The sequence below is a fragment of the Mytilus trossulus genome, chromosome 3, assembly GCF_036588685.1.
Source record: "Mytilus trossulus isolate FHL-02 chromosome 3, PNRI_Mtr1.1.1.hap1, whole genome shotgun sequence".
NCBI classification, from domain to species: Eukaryota; Metazoa; Mollusca; class Bivalvia; order Mytilida; family Mytilidae; genus Mytilus; species Mytilus trossulus.
Window position 1 is genome coordinate 27378542 of NC_086375.1, and position 14639 is coordinate 27393180.

Genomic DNA, 14639 nt, shown 5'->3' on the forward strand with positions numbered 1-14639 from the left:
CTACTAAATAGGATTATCTTGGCACAAAGACTTCATAAAAAAATGGCGAACGTGATTATAGAATTTTTTACCTGTATCGGATCATGTTCACTGGGTTTGCTTGATGGTGGTAACTGGTCACACATAGTGTGGGAGATAGCTATCACCTACTGAAAGCTATCTTGATCAGGATCTCTCAAGTTTTTCAATCTTGGCTGGGGCTGAATTTCTGTACCCCATTAACCTTACCATCGTGATACTATCTCTAAACTATTTATTTTTCATCTCCTTTTTTCAGCTGTCTATTTAAAGATCTAAATTTAACCCAAACAAAAATTTATAAACATGGGATATCCGAGTGAACATGTTCTCAAATATAAATGTATGAGATAGGTATTAAGACAGATTTACATATTATGTTTGGATGATTGGAAGTTGGAACGCTAATTTTTTTTTAAAGATTTTTAACGATAAATTGAATTGCTTGTGAATGTGTTTAGATACAAATTTAGTGAAGGAGGCATTCAGACTATTTCGAAAGGAAAGTTGAAAGTCATTGTTTGGAATTCTTGAAATGATTTATTAAATATAAGTAAAATGAGTATAATATTTGTAAGGCAAAACGGCGATCGAATGACACTCCTATTGTATGTTACAATAAATTTCACTTTTTGACTTTTCAATAGAGGTGGGAATTGGAAGACATAAATATGACAATTCTTTTAGACACGTCCCATAGGTTTTGTATAGTATTAACAAAAAAATCCTAACCCTTGGCCCTCGATGTGGGTTGAATATCGTGTGAAAGCCCTGGCAGAGCATTCATTGTTTTCTTTACCAATGTAAGAAGTAAATGAAAGTTTGATCAGATTATAGCCAGTCGGATTGTACTAAAGCAGGTATAATATTACACGATAAAATCTCTGTATTAAACTCCGATTCTGATTATTGACTGACCCCAAAACTGACGCCACTATCACGATATTTAATCATTTGGCGGGACTCTATCACCCAAACAAATAATATGAGTTGCATAAATTCAATAATAATTGTTATTTTTAAATATTGATTATTACGAGAAAATGTTGATGATATCTGCCTATTTTTCAAATCCAAAGTGCATGAAAGTAATTGAATAATGTATAGAAAATTTAAGAGTTTTATTGGAAAATGGTACCGGGTAGAGAATAAAAGAGAAATAGGAAAAGTGAATGGGTTTTTGATACTGTTGTACATTATATAAGCACAATTCTCCGGGGTGATCTGATTTATAATTCACCAGACGAGATAAAAATCGGCAGAATAGGGTATCTTGGCACTTATCAATTTACAATCTCATCCATGTATGGCCATTTATGCAAGTTCTTTTGTCGCGGAAATCAATGAGCCATGCCTGTGATTATTCTAAAAATTCATGGCAGAAAATACTAACAAAGGCTAACTCCTTCACTCAGCAGTACCATAATAATGTAGTATAGTGTTTAAACATTCATAGCTAGACCCGATCTGAAGAAAGAATTCTTCGAGCTAACCTATTATGTGTATTTTGAATAAATGTTATGGTCTAGTAAACTAATTATAGAAATACTGCCTTGGGTTAAAAAAAACAAGCTTTTTCAGAGTTTGTTAACTGGCTGACTTCCTTTTCATGTGGAGGCTATAGCGCTGGTTATGTTTAGGGTTATCATGATTAGCCGTAAAATGGATCTTTACCTTTCCTGTTCATTTCCTTTAAGAAATGTGTTCCGAATTAAAGTGTAATCAAGCACGAACCACCTCAAATCTCTTTCTATTCATTTGTGTATCTATATTTTCCTCAGATTTTTTTAAATGCCGTGTATTTGGCTGTTACTTAAACATAACACAAAGACCAATGTTTACCAATTATACAAAACATATATACACAGCTCTGTAATTTCTGTAATAAGTAAAGGGATCTGTTTGAACAGTCTATTAAAGCAACCACACCCTCTCTGTGCACGACTCCTCCCCTCCATTTCTACTTTCTTTTGATAAAAGAGATTGATTTAAAGGTTTCCGCCTTTGTTCGTTTTAGATATGGATTTCAAATTTAAACTTTGTAAACTTTAATGAGATTAAATACGGATATTAGATGTTCAGATTTTAAATATTCATCAGTGTAGATTTTTTTTCTTTTCACTGACACTGGCTTTTATTTAGATCATATGAAAGGATGGATTGAATTACTCACAACATAGAAATTGCATAATATCTGCTAAATAGTTATTTCCCTTGATCCTTTTCCTCTTTTTGACCTACTAGTAGAGGTCGGAATTGGATGACTCTGAATGTAATAAAAAAGTAACTTGTTATTATCAACATTTCAATACATGTACTTTAAAAATAACACTAAATATTGAATTTATGCAATTCATATTATTTGTTTTGGTGACAGCTTTTCTAATCCCAGAACTTGTTAAGGTTTTCTGACATTTGATTTTTGACCTACTTTCACATTTATGTAGTGGTAAATTAGGTCACTGAAGCCATATTTTCATGCTTTCAAAAATGTTGTGATGGTCTGCATATTGTATCAAAGTCGTGATAAGGCCATGTCTGTCTAATGTTTGTTTGTTGATAAATCTTTGTGGAACAAAAGGGGATATTGTACAGATGAATGTTTTCAATGGTTGTGGAGTAAACTAAATATTACGTTACACAACACAGGGAGGGGAGATATAAAGCCATCCATCATAGGAACTGTATAAGTGGAACATCTGCAGCAACTAAATGTTTTGACAAATAGTATAGTTAATTAAGATAAGTTTGCTATGCCTACAGTTAATTTTACCTACAGGAAAACATCAAAACTAATTTTCTAGCACCGATAACGGTATAACTTGTATATAATAACTTAAGTATCCATTAATTTCGGGGATTTGATGTCTTTTATAACTGAAACATTTGATTTCCTTCTACATTTATCATGCCGTATTATATTTCAGATAAATTACTTATTTCTAAACAATTTCCTACATCTTAGTAGTTGCAGTATTTAATTTGTTTCAAGAGCCATCCCTAACTTAAGTAATTTATTTTGTCTAATCAGTTACTATGTAATTATTTTTTTTGTACCCCCTGTCTTTTGGTGCAAACAGCCATGAAATCATAAGTAGGTAAATACCTTGCAGTATACATAAAACGTCCAGAAATACAATATTTATCAAAAAAGAATTCTGTACATTAAACAAGACCCAGATTGGGTCCCTGCCCAACTGGTACTTACTCTATAATTGCTTTGTCTATGTTCTGAACATGCTTAAACTTTGAGTTCTGCGGTTGATATAAGAATCTGGTACAAGTTTAATTTGGGTTTTTATAAATGACTATTTGATAGCATTTTGGTGTGCATAGATGTTATTCAAATTTCAATAAGTGAAAGACATAAAATCTTTTTTAAACCCAACCTAGATTTACAGGGGTATTAATAACCCTATAATTATCTACATCAATTAAGTAATTTTCAGCTCGATTTTTTTAAGCTTGAAATTTGATTCATTGATAAAATAGTGAAATAATATCTCGACTAGGTTTATCAGATTGTACCGGGATCTCCAATGTAACATTTTAAATGTAAATTTGAGAAATGAAATCCATCACAACATGACATGCTGTCATAAGAAAACAAAGAAATCCTCTTCGCCTTTACCCGTTTAGAAACAGATAACTTTTTGTCAGAGTTACATAAGATTTGTGCAGTTTTGTTTTAAATGATGTAGTGTATACATGTATTAAACAATATATGCTCTTTTCAACAAGCCGAGGAAAAACATACGGCTTTACTGTGATTATTCAGTTCACGTTTTACGCTAGGCTAATTTGTAAAACAAATTTTATAAATATCTTTAAGTTGAGATGTTTTTCCCGAGGCCATTGATGCATACCTAACTGTTTGAATGTTAAATTTTATCTTTTACAAGATTTTCTAACCTTTTTGGTCAATACAGGAAAAAAACAAATAGGAAAAGATCAACATGAAAATCCTAGGAATATATTCTTTCACTAACAATTTGTTGTATGGTATAAATAATACTTGTCAGCGAATCTTTTGTCATACATGGTATATATGTAATAATTTGTCTTTCAAATTTAATTTTTTGTGACAACATCATGCATTAGAAATATTTAAACAAATTTATTAAATGAATAATTTCAAATTTCGTAAAGGTTTTATTAAAATTAAAGTAAAAACATTTTTAGAATATTTTTGGCAACTATAGTTACAAACAATCAGATTTTTAATATTAACCGATAGATCGCTATATACAGCCGTAGAGATATTTATTAAGTGATTCTTTGAACTGAGATATTACACACTTGTGGTCATAGATTTGGCCATAATCATGATCACTAAGAAATTTCTAGGGGACTACAAAATTGAAAATCCATAATCCGTCAAGATAGAGAGAAACAATGGCTACCTAACCTATACCAAGGATGTCTGAATGCGTTAAACTAAGCAGAAAATCTGTCATTTATCCCCACAAAAACACCAGAAAAGACATTATCGCTGTATTGTAATCTTCATATGGAGACGGAATATTATAAAATCTCCGAGAATGAAATTAGTGAGATTTAATCCACAGCAATAAGATTTTTCCAGTATAACTGAGTTTAAGAAGCAGGCCAATAATTGCCTTTGTTTGAAGCGAGAGGTAATCTGGATCCCAACGGACTCTAATAGGATTCACTAGCTATTTTCCACATATTTCTCATTTTAACAACATTTAATAGGACATTTTGTAAGAAAAAAGGTTGATAAGTTTTACACAGCAATGATTAATGTCCACTGGAGGAAGTTAAATCTAAGGACAGTAAAGATCGAGATTTGACATTCTGTTTTAACATGGCGGGTGGCGAGGTGTATACAAAAAGATGTAGATAGACTTTGCAGTTGTATACTATTGTTTCTCTCTCTGTAGTATTGTTATTCTACCTTGTGTCTTGACGATTTAAAAAGGCGTGTGGAGTTATGACGATCATGTATCAGTTATTGTATCCAGAGATGATCGTGATGATAGGGGAAATACACGAACAAAACCATGATTATCATATCAAATATAATTCTATTGTGTATATTCTTCTCAGGGTGTCTCTATTTGATGCCATGTCATTCATAAAATTAACGATTGAAATTCTCTACACCATGTGATCCTCTTAAATGTTGAAAAGACGGAATTGTCGTATGTATTCACAAGTATTAGCTGGATAGTCGGTGATTGTGCCACAGCACGCAATCGTCTCATTAAATAACACACGCATGTCTTGGAAATTCTCATCTAGTCAGATTAAGTATTTTCAAATCAGTTTAATAATCTTTTGGATCAAGCTCTCTGCTCCATATGGACTTATACTAATGTTTACACTCTCTCACTACTACTGTATTCATCAGTAATAAACAGTTGTTTTTCTCCGCTCATTATTTTCCCATATTTCAAAAATGCTAAAAGGTTGAGTGGCTTTGTTACATATGATATTTTGACTTTTGTGATGGGGTTAAGACTGACAGGGTCTTTAATGAATAGGGGAAATGCTTGGCCTACTAACAAGCCAGCCATAAAATCATTATTTTCAATTTTTCTCTTCAACAGTTGTCAAATTAATACAGTTGAAGTCCCTTAATGTATATCACAAGTTTATTTAATTTCTAGGAGTTGATCAGTGTTTTGAAAAGTAAATGATTTAAAGAAAAGAAAAACATTTATTAACCAAGAAAACGCATTTTAAACAGGGTAGTGTTCAGTCAGCCGTTCTCTCGAAATTTGAAAGTAAGAATTTGATTGTGCTTGCTCCAGCCCTCTCGTTTATGAATTTATTCATGTTGTCAATTATATTGAAGTTTTAAGATGATGAATTATTAAAATATATTTCATATTACCCTCAAGTGGAACCTATAGACTAAATGGAAATTAGGAAACCGCCATTGAAAAATACCTTTTCATATCATTGACCCATTATAAAACCATAAAAATTGCACCAAACAAAATTACAATATAGTTTTTTCCTAAATTACGACCTACTTAATTGCTAATATTTTGTGAAATTTAATCACAACTTGTATTGAATTGGTAATAGTATGAAAGACGTGATCGAAGAATTTTGATATTTGCGTCGGAAGACTGACACAAACAAATGAAGGTAATTTCCTTTTGTAACGTAACCCGATTGTATCGAAAAAGAAAATTATGGAGAAGGTGAGAAGAAAGGAGGAAACCTGCAGCTTTTTCAGAGATTGTAACTTTAAATGGCCAGCTATTGACTTTTCTTTATACCGGAATGTTTTTAAGATGACTGAGTTAATTGTTAGTCTGATGCTTCTAGTTTTTGGGACAAAAAGTGGCTATTTGTCACTTGTCATTTTAATATATTTTGGCTGACCCTCCCCCTCTGCAAGAGATAATTAGGCCTCTTTTATCATTGTCCATTTTCCAGGCGTGATAATCACGGCTTTTGTAATACAAATGCTCATTTAAAGAAGACAATTTTGATATCAATACTAACAACAGGGTATTTTTCTTTAATGTTTAGCCTAAAGTCCTTTGCTGGCCAAGTCATTTGGATAACAAGCACACGGAAATTGTATTTTCTCAATAGCATACGATTTGGACAGCTGGAGAAAACGAGACTAGTGCTTGGATTAGATCTTGCTATTATTAGATAAAAATTCCTGTTATTTCTTGATGAAGTAATGAGAATTTAATGGCATCTTAGAGGGAAATTACACCCACTTTTTGAACTTATAAAAACCGACTACTTAATTGAAAAATTATATTAAATTCATTAATGTGTGCAAGCTTTTCCACTTAGATTGCAGGAGTTTGCTTTGCACGACAACCTGGATAGCGAGCTGAATTTCCATAGTAAAATACATAATAATTACGACAGAATCACTCAGACCATACTTTTTTTCTGTCTTCAGAAATAAGAAATTATATAATTAAAATTCAGGTAAAAATTATTTGCAAGTGCCATGATTTAATGTGTTTTGTAAGAGTACTTTTCATTTTATAAACTAACAATTTAAATAATAAAAAAATAGAAAGCGCCATAAAATAACAATTTAAATGATAAAAAAATATAGACATAGCGCCATAAAATAACAATTTAAATGCAATGTAGTAAAAAAATACAAAGGTCCAGTTTAAAAAAAAAAATGTTCAAAGTTCAAGTTTTACCAATATAAAAAGTGTGATTTTTTTTTTATTTTGAGAAGATTAATGTTTGAATGGAGAAGGCATATAGATTATGACATGCCTAAGACAAGTTTTCCAGAAATGTGTTATCTATGAAACTAATGGTTCAGAAAATATTGTGTTATGTTGATCTAGTCGACATGATGTTGATTATTTTACCAGAGCTTACAAATCTTGATACTTAGCACATTCCGACACACAATTTTATTTTCTTCAATCATTTCGCCAGTTGATGATGTGCCTGGCTCCAGGATATTTCAACAGGAAGTTGATAAAACACATTGAAACATGAATGTGTTATAGAAAGTCATCATAGTTCACTTAGGTGTTAATTCCTTAGTTCCAAATGACGAAAATGGCTGCGTACTAATTGAATCATATTTTTTAAAATGTTTTTTAACCTTAAAATTTCCTAAGAGTGAATAAAAGCTTGGCTTAATTTGCATCATGAGTGCAGTCTTTTAATGATTGCCATCAACTTTGATGGTAATGAAAATGTGTTTTAATACAGAACTTGAGACAATACTGTCAAGTTTGTAAAATTTAACCATCACTTTAATGTCGATTTTATTTTCTGAATCTACGTTAATCATGGAGGTGGAGGAAATTGTATTTTTAAGTTGAAATAAAAAAATGTTTTTGGTATATAAAGGGAAGTAACTCTGTTTGTCTTGCACTTAAATCAGGTTTTATCTGTTTGTTAGGAGATTTTATCATGACTTTTGTATGTAATAAAATTTATTTTTGGAAATATCTAGATTTGAAAAACGTTTAATTGCCGCAGGTTAAGAGGGGCAGTGCGAAGAAAAAAAATACATCTTCAAATTTTTATTTTTATAAATTTAAATAGGAGTATGATAAATGAGTCAACCATTTTGGGCCACCCCTAAAGTCAGAATATATATGTGAATTTGGAAGTGAATAAATCAAATCTGCCATCACTTATATGTCAGATATAATGGTTGAAGCAAAGTGCTGCTAGAAAGTGCAGTGAAGTCTTATCACTTTATAGATACAGTCAGGGCAGCAGGGGCCGACTCCAGCTGTTAGCTATACCACTATGGCTTTTTTTAAGCAATGTTACAATAGTATGAATCATATTGCTCCCATCTATGATATGAAGAGTCTGCCAGTATTTGATACAGATGTGGGGTTTGATAATCATCTTTATAAGACAAATATTAATGGTATGTCAGAATTATCTAGCAAAAAATGCATAATCCTGCCAGAAGAACTGAAACACTCCAAATTGGCAGTTTAAAAACATATATTTGATAATTCATTTATCGCTTGTCACAGTATTGTATCAAGGGTGGGTAATTCTAAACAAAAGATAAAATTCTTCGCTTTAATTGCAAAATAATACATTAAAGGTCAAAGGTGAAATCTCCACCAATCATTATAGTAATTTGTTGGCCAATTATATATAATGAAATGTAAATATCTAAATGAGACAAGAAGTCTATTGAAAAGTAAAATTGTTGATATAATGATAAAATGACTGCCTTGTTAATATATTGATGTCTTGATTTAAGTATCCAGTTTCAGGATCCAGGAAGCAGGCCCCCTTATGTGGTTCTAAGGTCTACCTGTAGGAACTTGTTCTATTCCATTTCCGATAAAATCAAAGATAGAAAAAAAAATTCTGCAAATTAAAGGAAATCAAGATCTGACTGTGATAAACAAGAGAATTACATGTAACATACAAAGGCATTATACCATTAGTTACAATGTCCTCTAAGGGAGAAACTGACAATCGATATCGTAGCCAGCGGAGAATCTTAACCCCAATTTTTGAATTATCAAGAAGATTAGATATGCATTAAGTTTGATTAAAAACACAATAGATAGAGGTAAATTGATAATGACATGGGTTATAGCATTAGGCCTAGTCTGTTGTCTTCCTCTCTAAATGGATAGCAGCATGCTGTAAGGGGAGAAAATCTGATATTAACACATGACTGGGCATTCTGACGAGATCTATTTAGACATTAGCTCCGTGTAGAATGAAGAGGAGAAAATCTTCTATCGAGCATTTATGGAGAAATGACCTTTTTGTTGTGGTAAATTGTCTTATTTGGTGATATGAACATGTGAAATTGACAGGGTATTCCCACCTTCTTCATTCATTAAGCGGTAATTGATTTCATCTGCTCATTAAGCCCATTAAATATTCTCTCCGTTATGTTCTAGATTTATGGGTTTCTATTCTATGAAAAATTAATAAAATTTGATTTTTTTTTTCTTTTCGCTGTGCTCTGTAAAATGTACATTGCATTTTGAAAAGATTAATTAATTCATAATTTGTCAGCTATTATGTACTCAAATTATTTCAGGTAAATTAAACTGAGTTGTCACAAATTATGATTAATTGCTTTTGAATGATCACTAAAATTGTGATTATCTCCCCTACCTAGTCCAACAAAAATATACATAAACTTTGTTATGGATCTGATTTCTAAACTTTTCACCTGTTAATTGAAATTGTTCAAAGAATAAATTCTGCCAGGTATTAATCATGTCTATCTTGATCGAGAACTGTACAGTTAGATATTTCATGTAGTGTCTTTTTTCAGAGGTCACCCTACCAAGTTTGATAACAATAGTATGAGTAACCCACAAGTGTATCTAAATTGTCCCCAAGTTAAAATATTGCTAGTATACACAACAAAATAAAAGGTTAACATTCTTTAGATAGGTAATTTAAACTTGTGCAAATGTAATGTAGTGTAAAACGGGTCATTGAAATATCTATAACAGAGTCATTGTATTCCGTTGATTATAATAGCCATTTACCTGCCCAAAAGTGTCAAAAAAACAATCAAGTTCTTGGTTTCAAGTAATCTGTCACAGAAACTGATCATTTTGTCATTAACAAGATATTCGTACCATCAATCAGTCAAATCGCGGGTGTTAAATTTCTAACTTAACACAAGTTTGTGGTGCAGGATACGAAGAAATGTCCGACAAAACAAGATTTGGATAAAGGTGTCGTATTATTGACATTTGTTATCCCCGTCAATGGAGAAAGTGATCCCTAACTATTTAATAATATTAATCTATTTTGACTGTTTTACCACAAGTTTTAAAATATCTGTCTATTTTTAAGTGGTAGTTTTGATACTCTTGTGATGCAATGCAATCATCCTTTCGAAATAATTGCCAAAAATTGTTAGGTTTATTATTCTGTGTAAGTTAATCTGGCATGATTTGAACTAAATGACTTTTAAATTAGAAAATTACTTATCTGCTTCTTTTAATGGTGCAAAAAAGCTGCATTGTGTATGCAGATGTCTGACGTTAACCATAACATGGTCGATGATTGAAAGTCGGGTTCACACAACCATGGGTCATCTCCCTTGTGATATCCACGGTTTACAGTCTTATCATCCATCTGATTTAGATTTAAAACTTTTTTTTTCGTACTTTTGTAATTATGAAGAAAGTTTCTTGACTTGAGTAACAGACGTAGAGATAATGGATACTAATTTGAGAAAGAAAAATAAAAAAAATAAAGTTTCTTTTATTGCAAAACAAACATGGCTCTGATTAAACTATTAAAACAACAAACTCAAAACACTTATGAAAAAAAACCAAGTTCAATATTTTCCATTATCTATTTGTGATAATGGAGGTATAATATATTTTTTAACAAACATTCTGTTCCCATAGTTACGCAATTAGTTTATTTGATTGGTGGAAACAAAAGGTACTGTGATGATAATATCATTTGTCATTTGGTTCTTGTAGATCTTAAGTGAAGATCACACCAACACCGTCAGTCTAATCTGACATCAGACTTTTTAAATAATTTAACAAAACACAAAAATAACTATTTTGCTGACTTTTCCATCAAAACCTTGCTCCAGTAATAAGTACGGAAGAAAATTCACAAGGGACAAACAGATACTGCTAATTTTGAAGAAAACTTCTAATGGCAGGACCTGGTTGCAGGCTGGCAGCCATTTTATTAATTAAGACTCCATTAGTTGAAATGATTATTGGAATACAAGAAGTTACAAGTGTCTCAATGGCTAGTTGGTGTCCATTTTCTCCTAGTGAAGCCGTGAAGTAGCCCATTTTATCATAACTAACAATGTAAGCTTAAATGTCTAAATCTGATTTGAGTTCTGACAGAACACATTAAGAGAAATTGGTATCAAATTGGGGATCCAAGTTTACGCTAAGGATTGCCATTGCTTTTTCAGTGTTCTAAGGTGTCGTGTACCATGAATTAATTACATTATTTGTATGACTCTATTTAATTTATATCTAAATTATAGTTTAAAATTTTCTAAAGAAACCGAAGTAGATATTTTATATACGGTATAAAATAAACAACATATTTAGTAGGAGAGCCATTTTTTTTATTTAAAGTCAGATACCCCGAAAGCTTTTACTCTTCTCAAATTATATACAGTGTAAGATAAACAAGATATTTAGGAGGGCAATTTTTTTTTAAAGTCGGATACTACGAAAAGCTTTTACTCATCTCAAATATCAAATAAAGTGGAAATTTGTTAAGAAAACAAAGACCTAGAAGATTATATTGGTAGTTTGGACAAGATAATATTTAGATTTAATCAGCTTCCTCAAATTCATTAAGCATTCTCCTACAAGTGTTGACTCTGAATCTGATTGTGTAAACACACAGTATTGACTTTGTTACAACCAGAAAGCAAGCAGTCTGTTTGCACATTAAGCAACGTTTAAATTGCCCTCTATGATACAATTAATCTGGAATGCAACATGCATAAGTTCAAAAGGCAAACTTTCACTGCTATTTGAGTAATTGCTTGATTTGTTTGATGTAATATGTATGGGTTATTAAATGAAGAAGATTCAACTTGTATCTGTGTAAAAGTTTTGAAGATTTCGCAATCATTGTAGCTATTTAAGTAATTGGAGTATCTGTTTGAAGTCTTTGATATCTATCACATACAAATGAGCAGAGAATCAACTTGGGTGTGAAAAACTTCAAATCAACTTGGAAAATTTCAAAACATTTTGTAAACATGTGAGGGTATTTTCTTCAAATAAAGGCGAGACCAAAAATTGTTAGTGGTTCGTTATGATGGTTGGGAAAATGGGGAGTGCACTGGAAGATTATTTTTTTATTGTCCAATAAGTTTTGGAATTTTCTTATGTTTGTTGTTTATTTGTCTTGAAATTTCAAGAATTTGGAGAAAAAGTTTGGTGATTATTGAAAGTAAAACCATATGTGTAAATCAACCCTTCTTTATTACATATTAAAATGACGAGCACTGTTTGCTTTTGTATACAACATGTTACTTAGCAGTTTGTTCCCCATGAATTCTATATTTACATCTGGGAATTGGAATAATTAGCAAAAATAAATAAAAATGAGAAGAATAATATCATTAGGGTTGTCTGCAGGGTGATGAGGAATTTAATGGCATAGGAATCCGAAAGGCTCATCAACTTGTAACTTAATCTCATGAAAAACTTTTAATGGCTCTAAAGAAGTAATTTAGGGCAAAAGATGTTTTCACCAGCCTTCTCCCCTGATCCATTTCATTTCTCAACAAACATTTATCATGAATTAAATGCATTTTTGAATGGTTTAAAGACTTTTGTCAACAATTTGAAGATAAACTGTGAAATTTGGCTAAGTTTCGGTTGTAATTTAGAAGTAAATATCTGTACTGAGGTTGATAGGGGAGGTCAGAGGTCACCTTAGTAATGAGAATTTGTCTAAATCTTGGCAAATGATGATCTAGACTCTGGTTTTTGTGTGGCGCCTCACTTGTCAGTCATTAATCATTCCTTAGTGACAGTTTGTCCACAATTAGGCCAAAGTCAAATTATTTTGTTGATAATTAGAAAAGGCCAGTGCAAAAATTATATTGGTTAAAAAAAAAAAAAATTTTTTATTTCCAGGTTTATTAATGCAAGGCGAAGAATAGTGCAACCAATGATTGACCAATCAAATAGAGCAGGTAAGAATATGAATATGTTTGTAATATTTGCTACTGGACTCTTCAGGGGACAGCAATTAGTATATATTTGTTTCCTTATACAAAATATTGGTTTGTTTTTGCCAAAATTTTATTCTTATAACCTAAAAAAACATCAAACTTGAAAAATTCATTTAAATTAAAACATCAAACTTTCCATGTATTTTTAACTATGCAAATTTACACTCCTCCCCCTTTCTGGATTCAAACCTTCTGGTATGGAAATACATCAAGCATTTCAATTTCCATCCAAATAGCCATTTAATTGCCTAGCTTTAAGGATTAAAAATTATTGTGACTTGCAGAATGCCAACTTGACAAAAGCATATGAACAAAAAAATAAACACGAAAATTATGATTTCCTTTTCTTAATTAAAATCTAATGTATATTGTTTAGTAGGTATAAAAATGACGGAAATGAAATGAAGACATTTGTCATTATAACCACATTACCATCGGTTTTTCTCTATAAAATTCATGACACGGTCATTTTGGCATGTTGCAAGTGAAACAATAAACCATTGTAGTCTTACATAATATCAAACCCATAAACCCATCAACTGTCAAAAATATGCAAATAAGAGAAAAGTATTAACTAAATTTACTTCCTTCTGCATGTTCCAGTTATATTTATTTAAAAACCTTAAAGATTTTATACATAATTCATAAAGCATTTAGTGCCTTATAGTATAGTGCCTTTTATTGAGGAACGGATTTTTTTATGTCGCAATAAAAATATTAATTTTTGTCGTCTTTGTTTCTGCGGAACTTCAACAGTAAATTGCATAATAATTAGTAGCTAAGTGCTTTATAAATATATGCAAAAGTTGCCTTTTTATTTTTCTTTCTATCAATTTCTCACTTGTACGCTGATATTTTTTATCTACAAGGCTATTTTCGCCCTCAGTATCCTGATATTTTAAAAAGCTATTTAACACAAAATTGGCATATATCATCAGCAATTCAGTTTTCATCTGCGGGTTGTTGTTAATTAGCTCTCTGTAAGCAGTCTAGAGGTAAAACTCTGAGATGAAACTTTTATCTTTGGTGGCATGGCTCTTATGCAAATTGCATTTCTTTTAAGCTTGTTATTCTTGACAGAATCTCACATCTCCTGAGGAGCGAAAATCTTTCCAATTGAAATTCCTCTTCCCTCATAACGAGGGTCTGTAAGTGGGTACTAAATGGTTTAAATGTGATCTAGATGTACCTCTAAGTGTTCCCTATCTGTTTTCAGTTTATACAAGGCCGTTCTTTGTTTCACATGCTGTTAGGAGTAAGATATTATCGAAAAAAACCTATGTATATAAGCACTATTGTTCGGCAATAAAAGTGTTTTTTTCGTTAATAGCACTATTGGTTCAAAACAATAATATTTATTTTGTTGAAATTTGAAATTTCGAAAGAATTACTACGATCTGTGAAGTTTCCGACCACAAATATTTATACTGCATGTAAAACAGCTGTT

At 31.3% G+C, this 14639-nt stretch overlaps 1 protein-coding gene across 6 annotated transcripts in view; it reads left to right on the forward strand.

Moving 5' to 3' along the window:
• The window catches only part of LOC134711149 (homeobox protein Meis1-like), a 66080-nt gene that overhangs the window by 48804 nt on the left and 2637 nt on the right, over positions 1-14639 (forward strand). For all 6 annotated transcript variants that reach the window (XM_063571592.1, XM_063571595.1, XM_063571594.1 and 3 more), the window contains one exon: positions 13095-13153. In XM_063571592.1, the coding sequence (XP_063427662.1) occupies positions 13095-13153 (59 nt within the window). The remainder of the gene's footprint in view (positions 1-13094; positions 13154-14639) is intronic.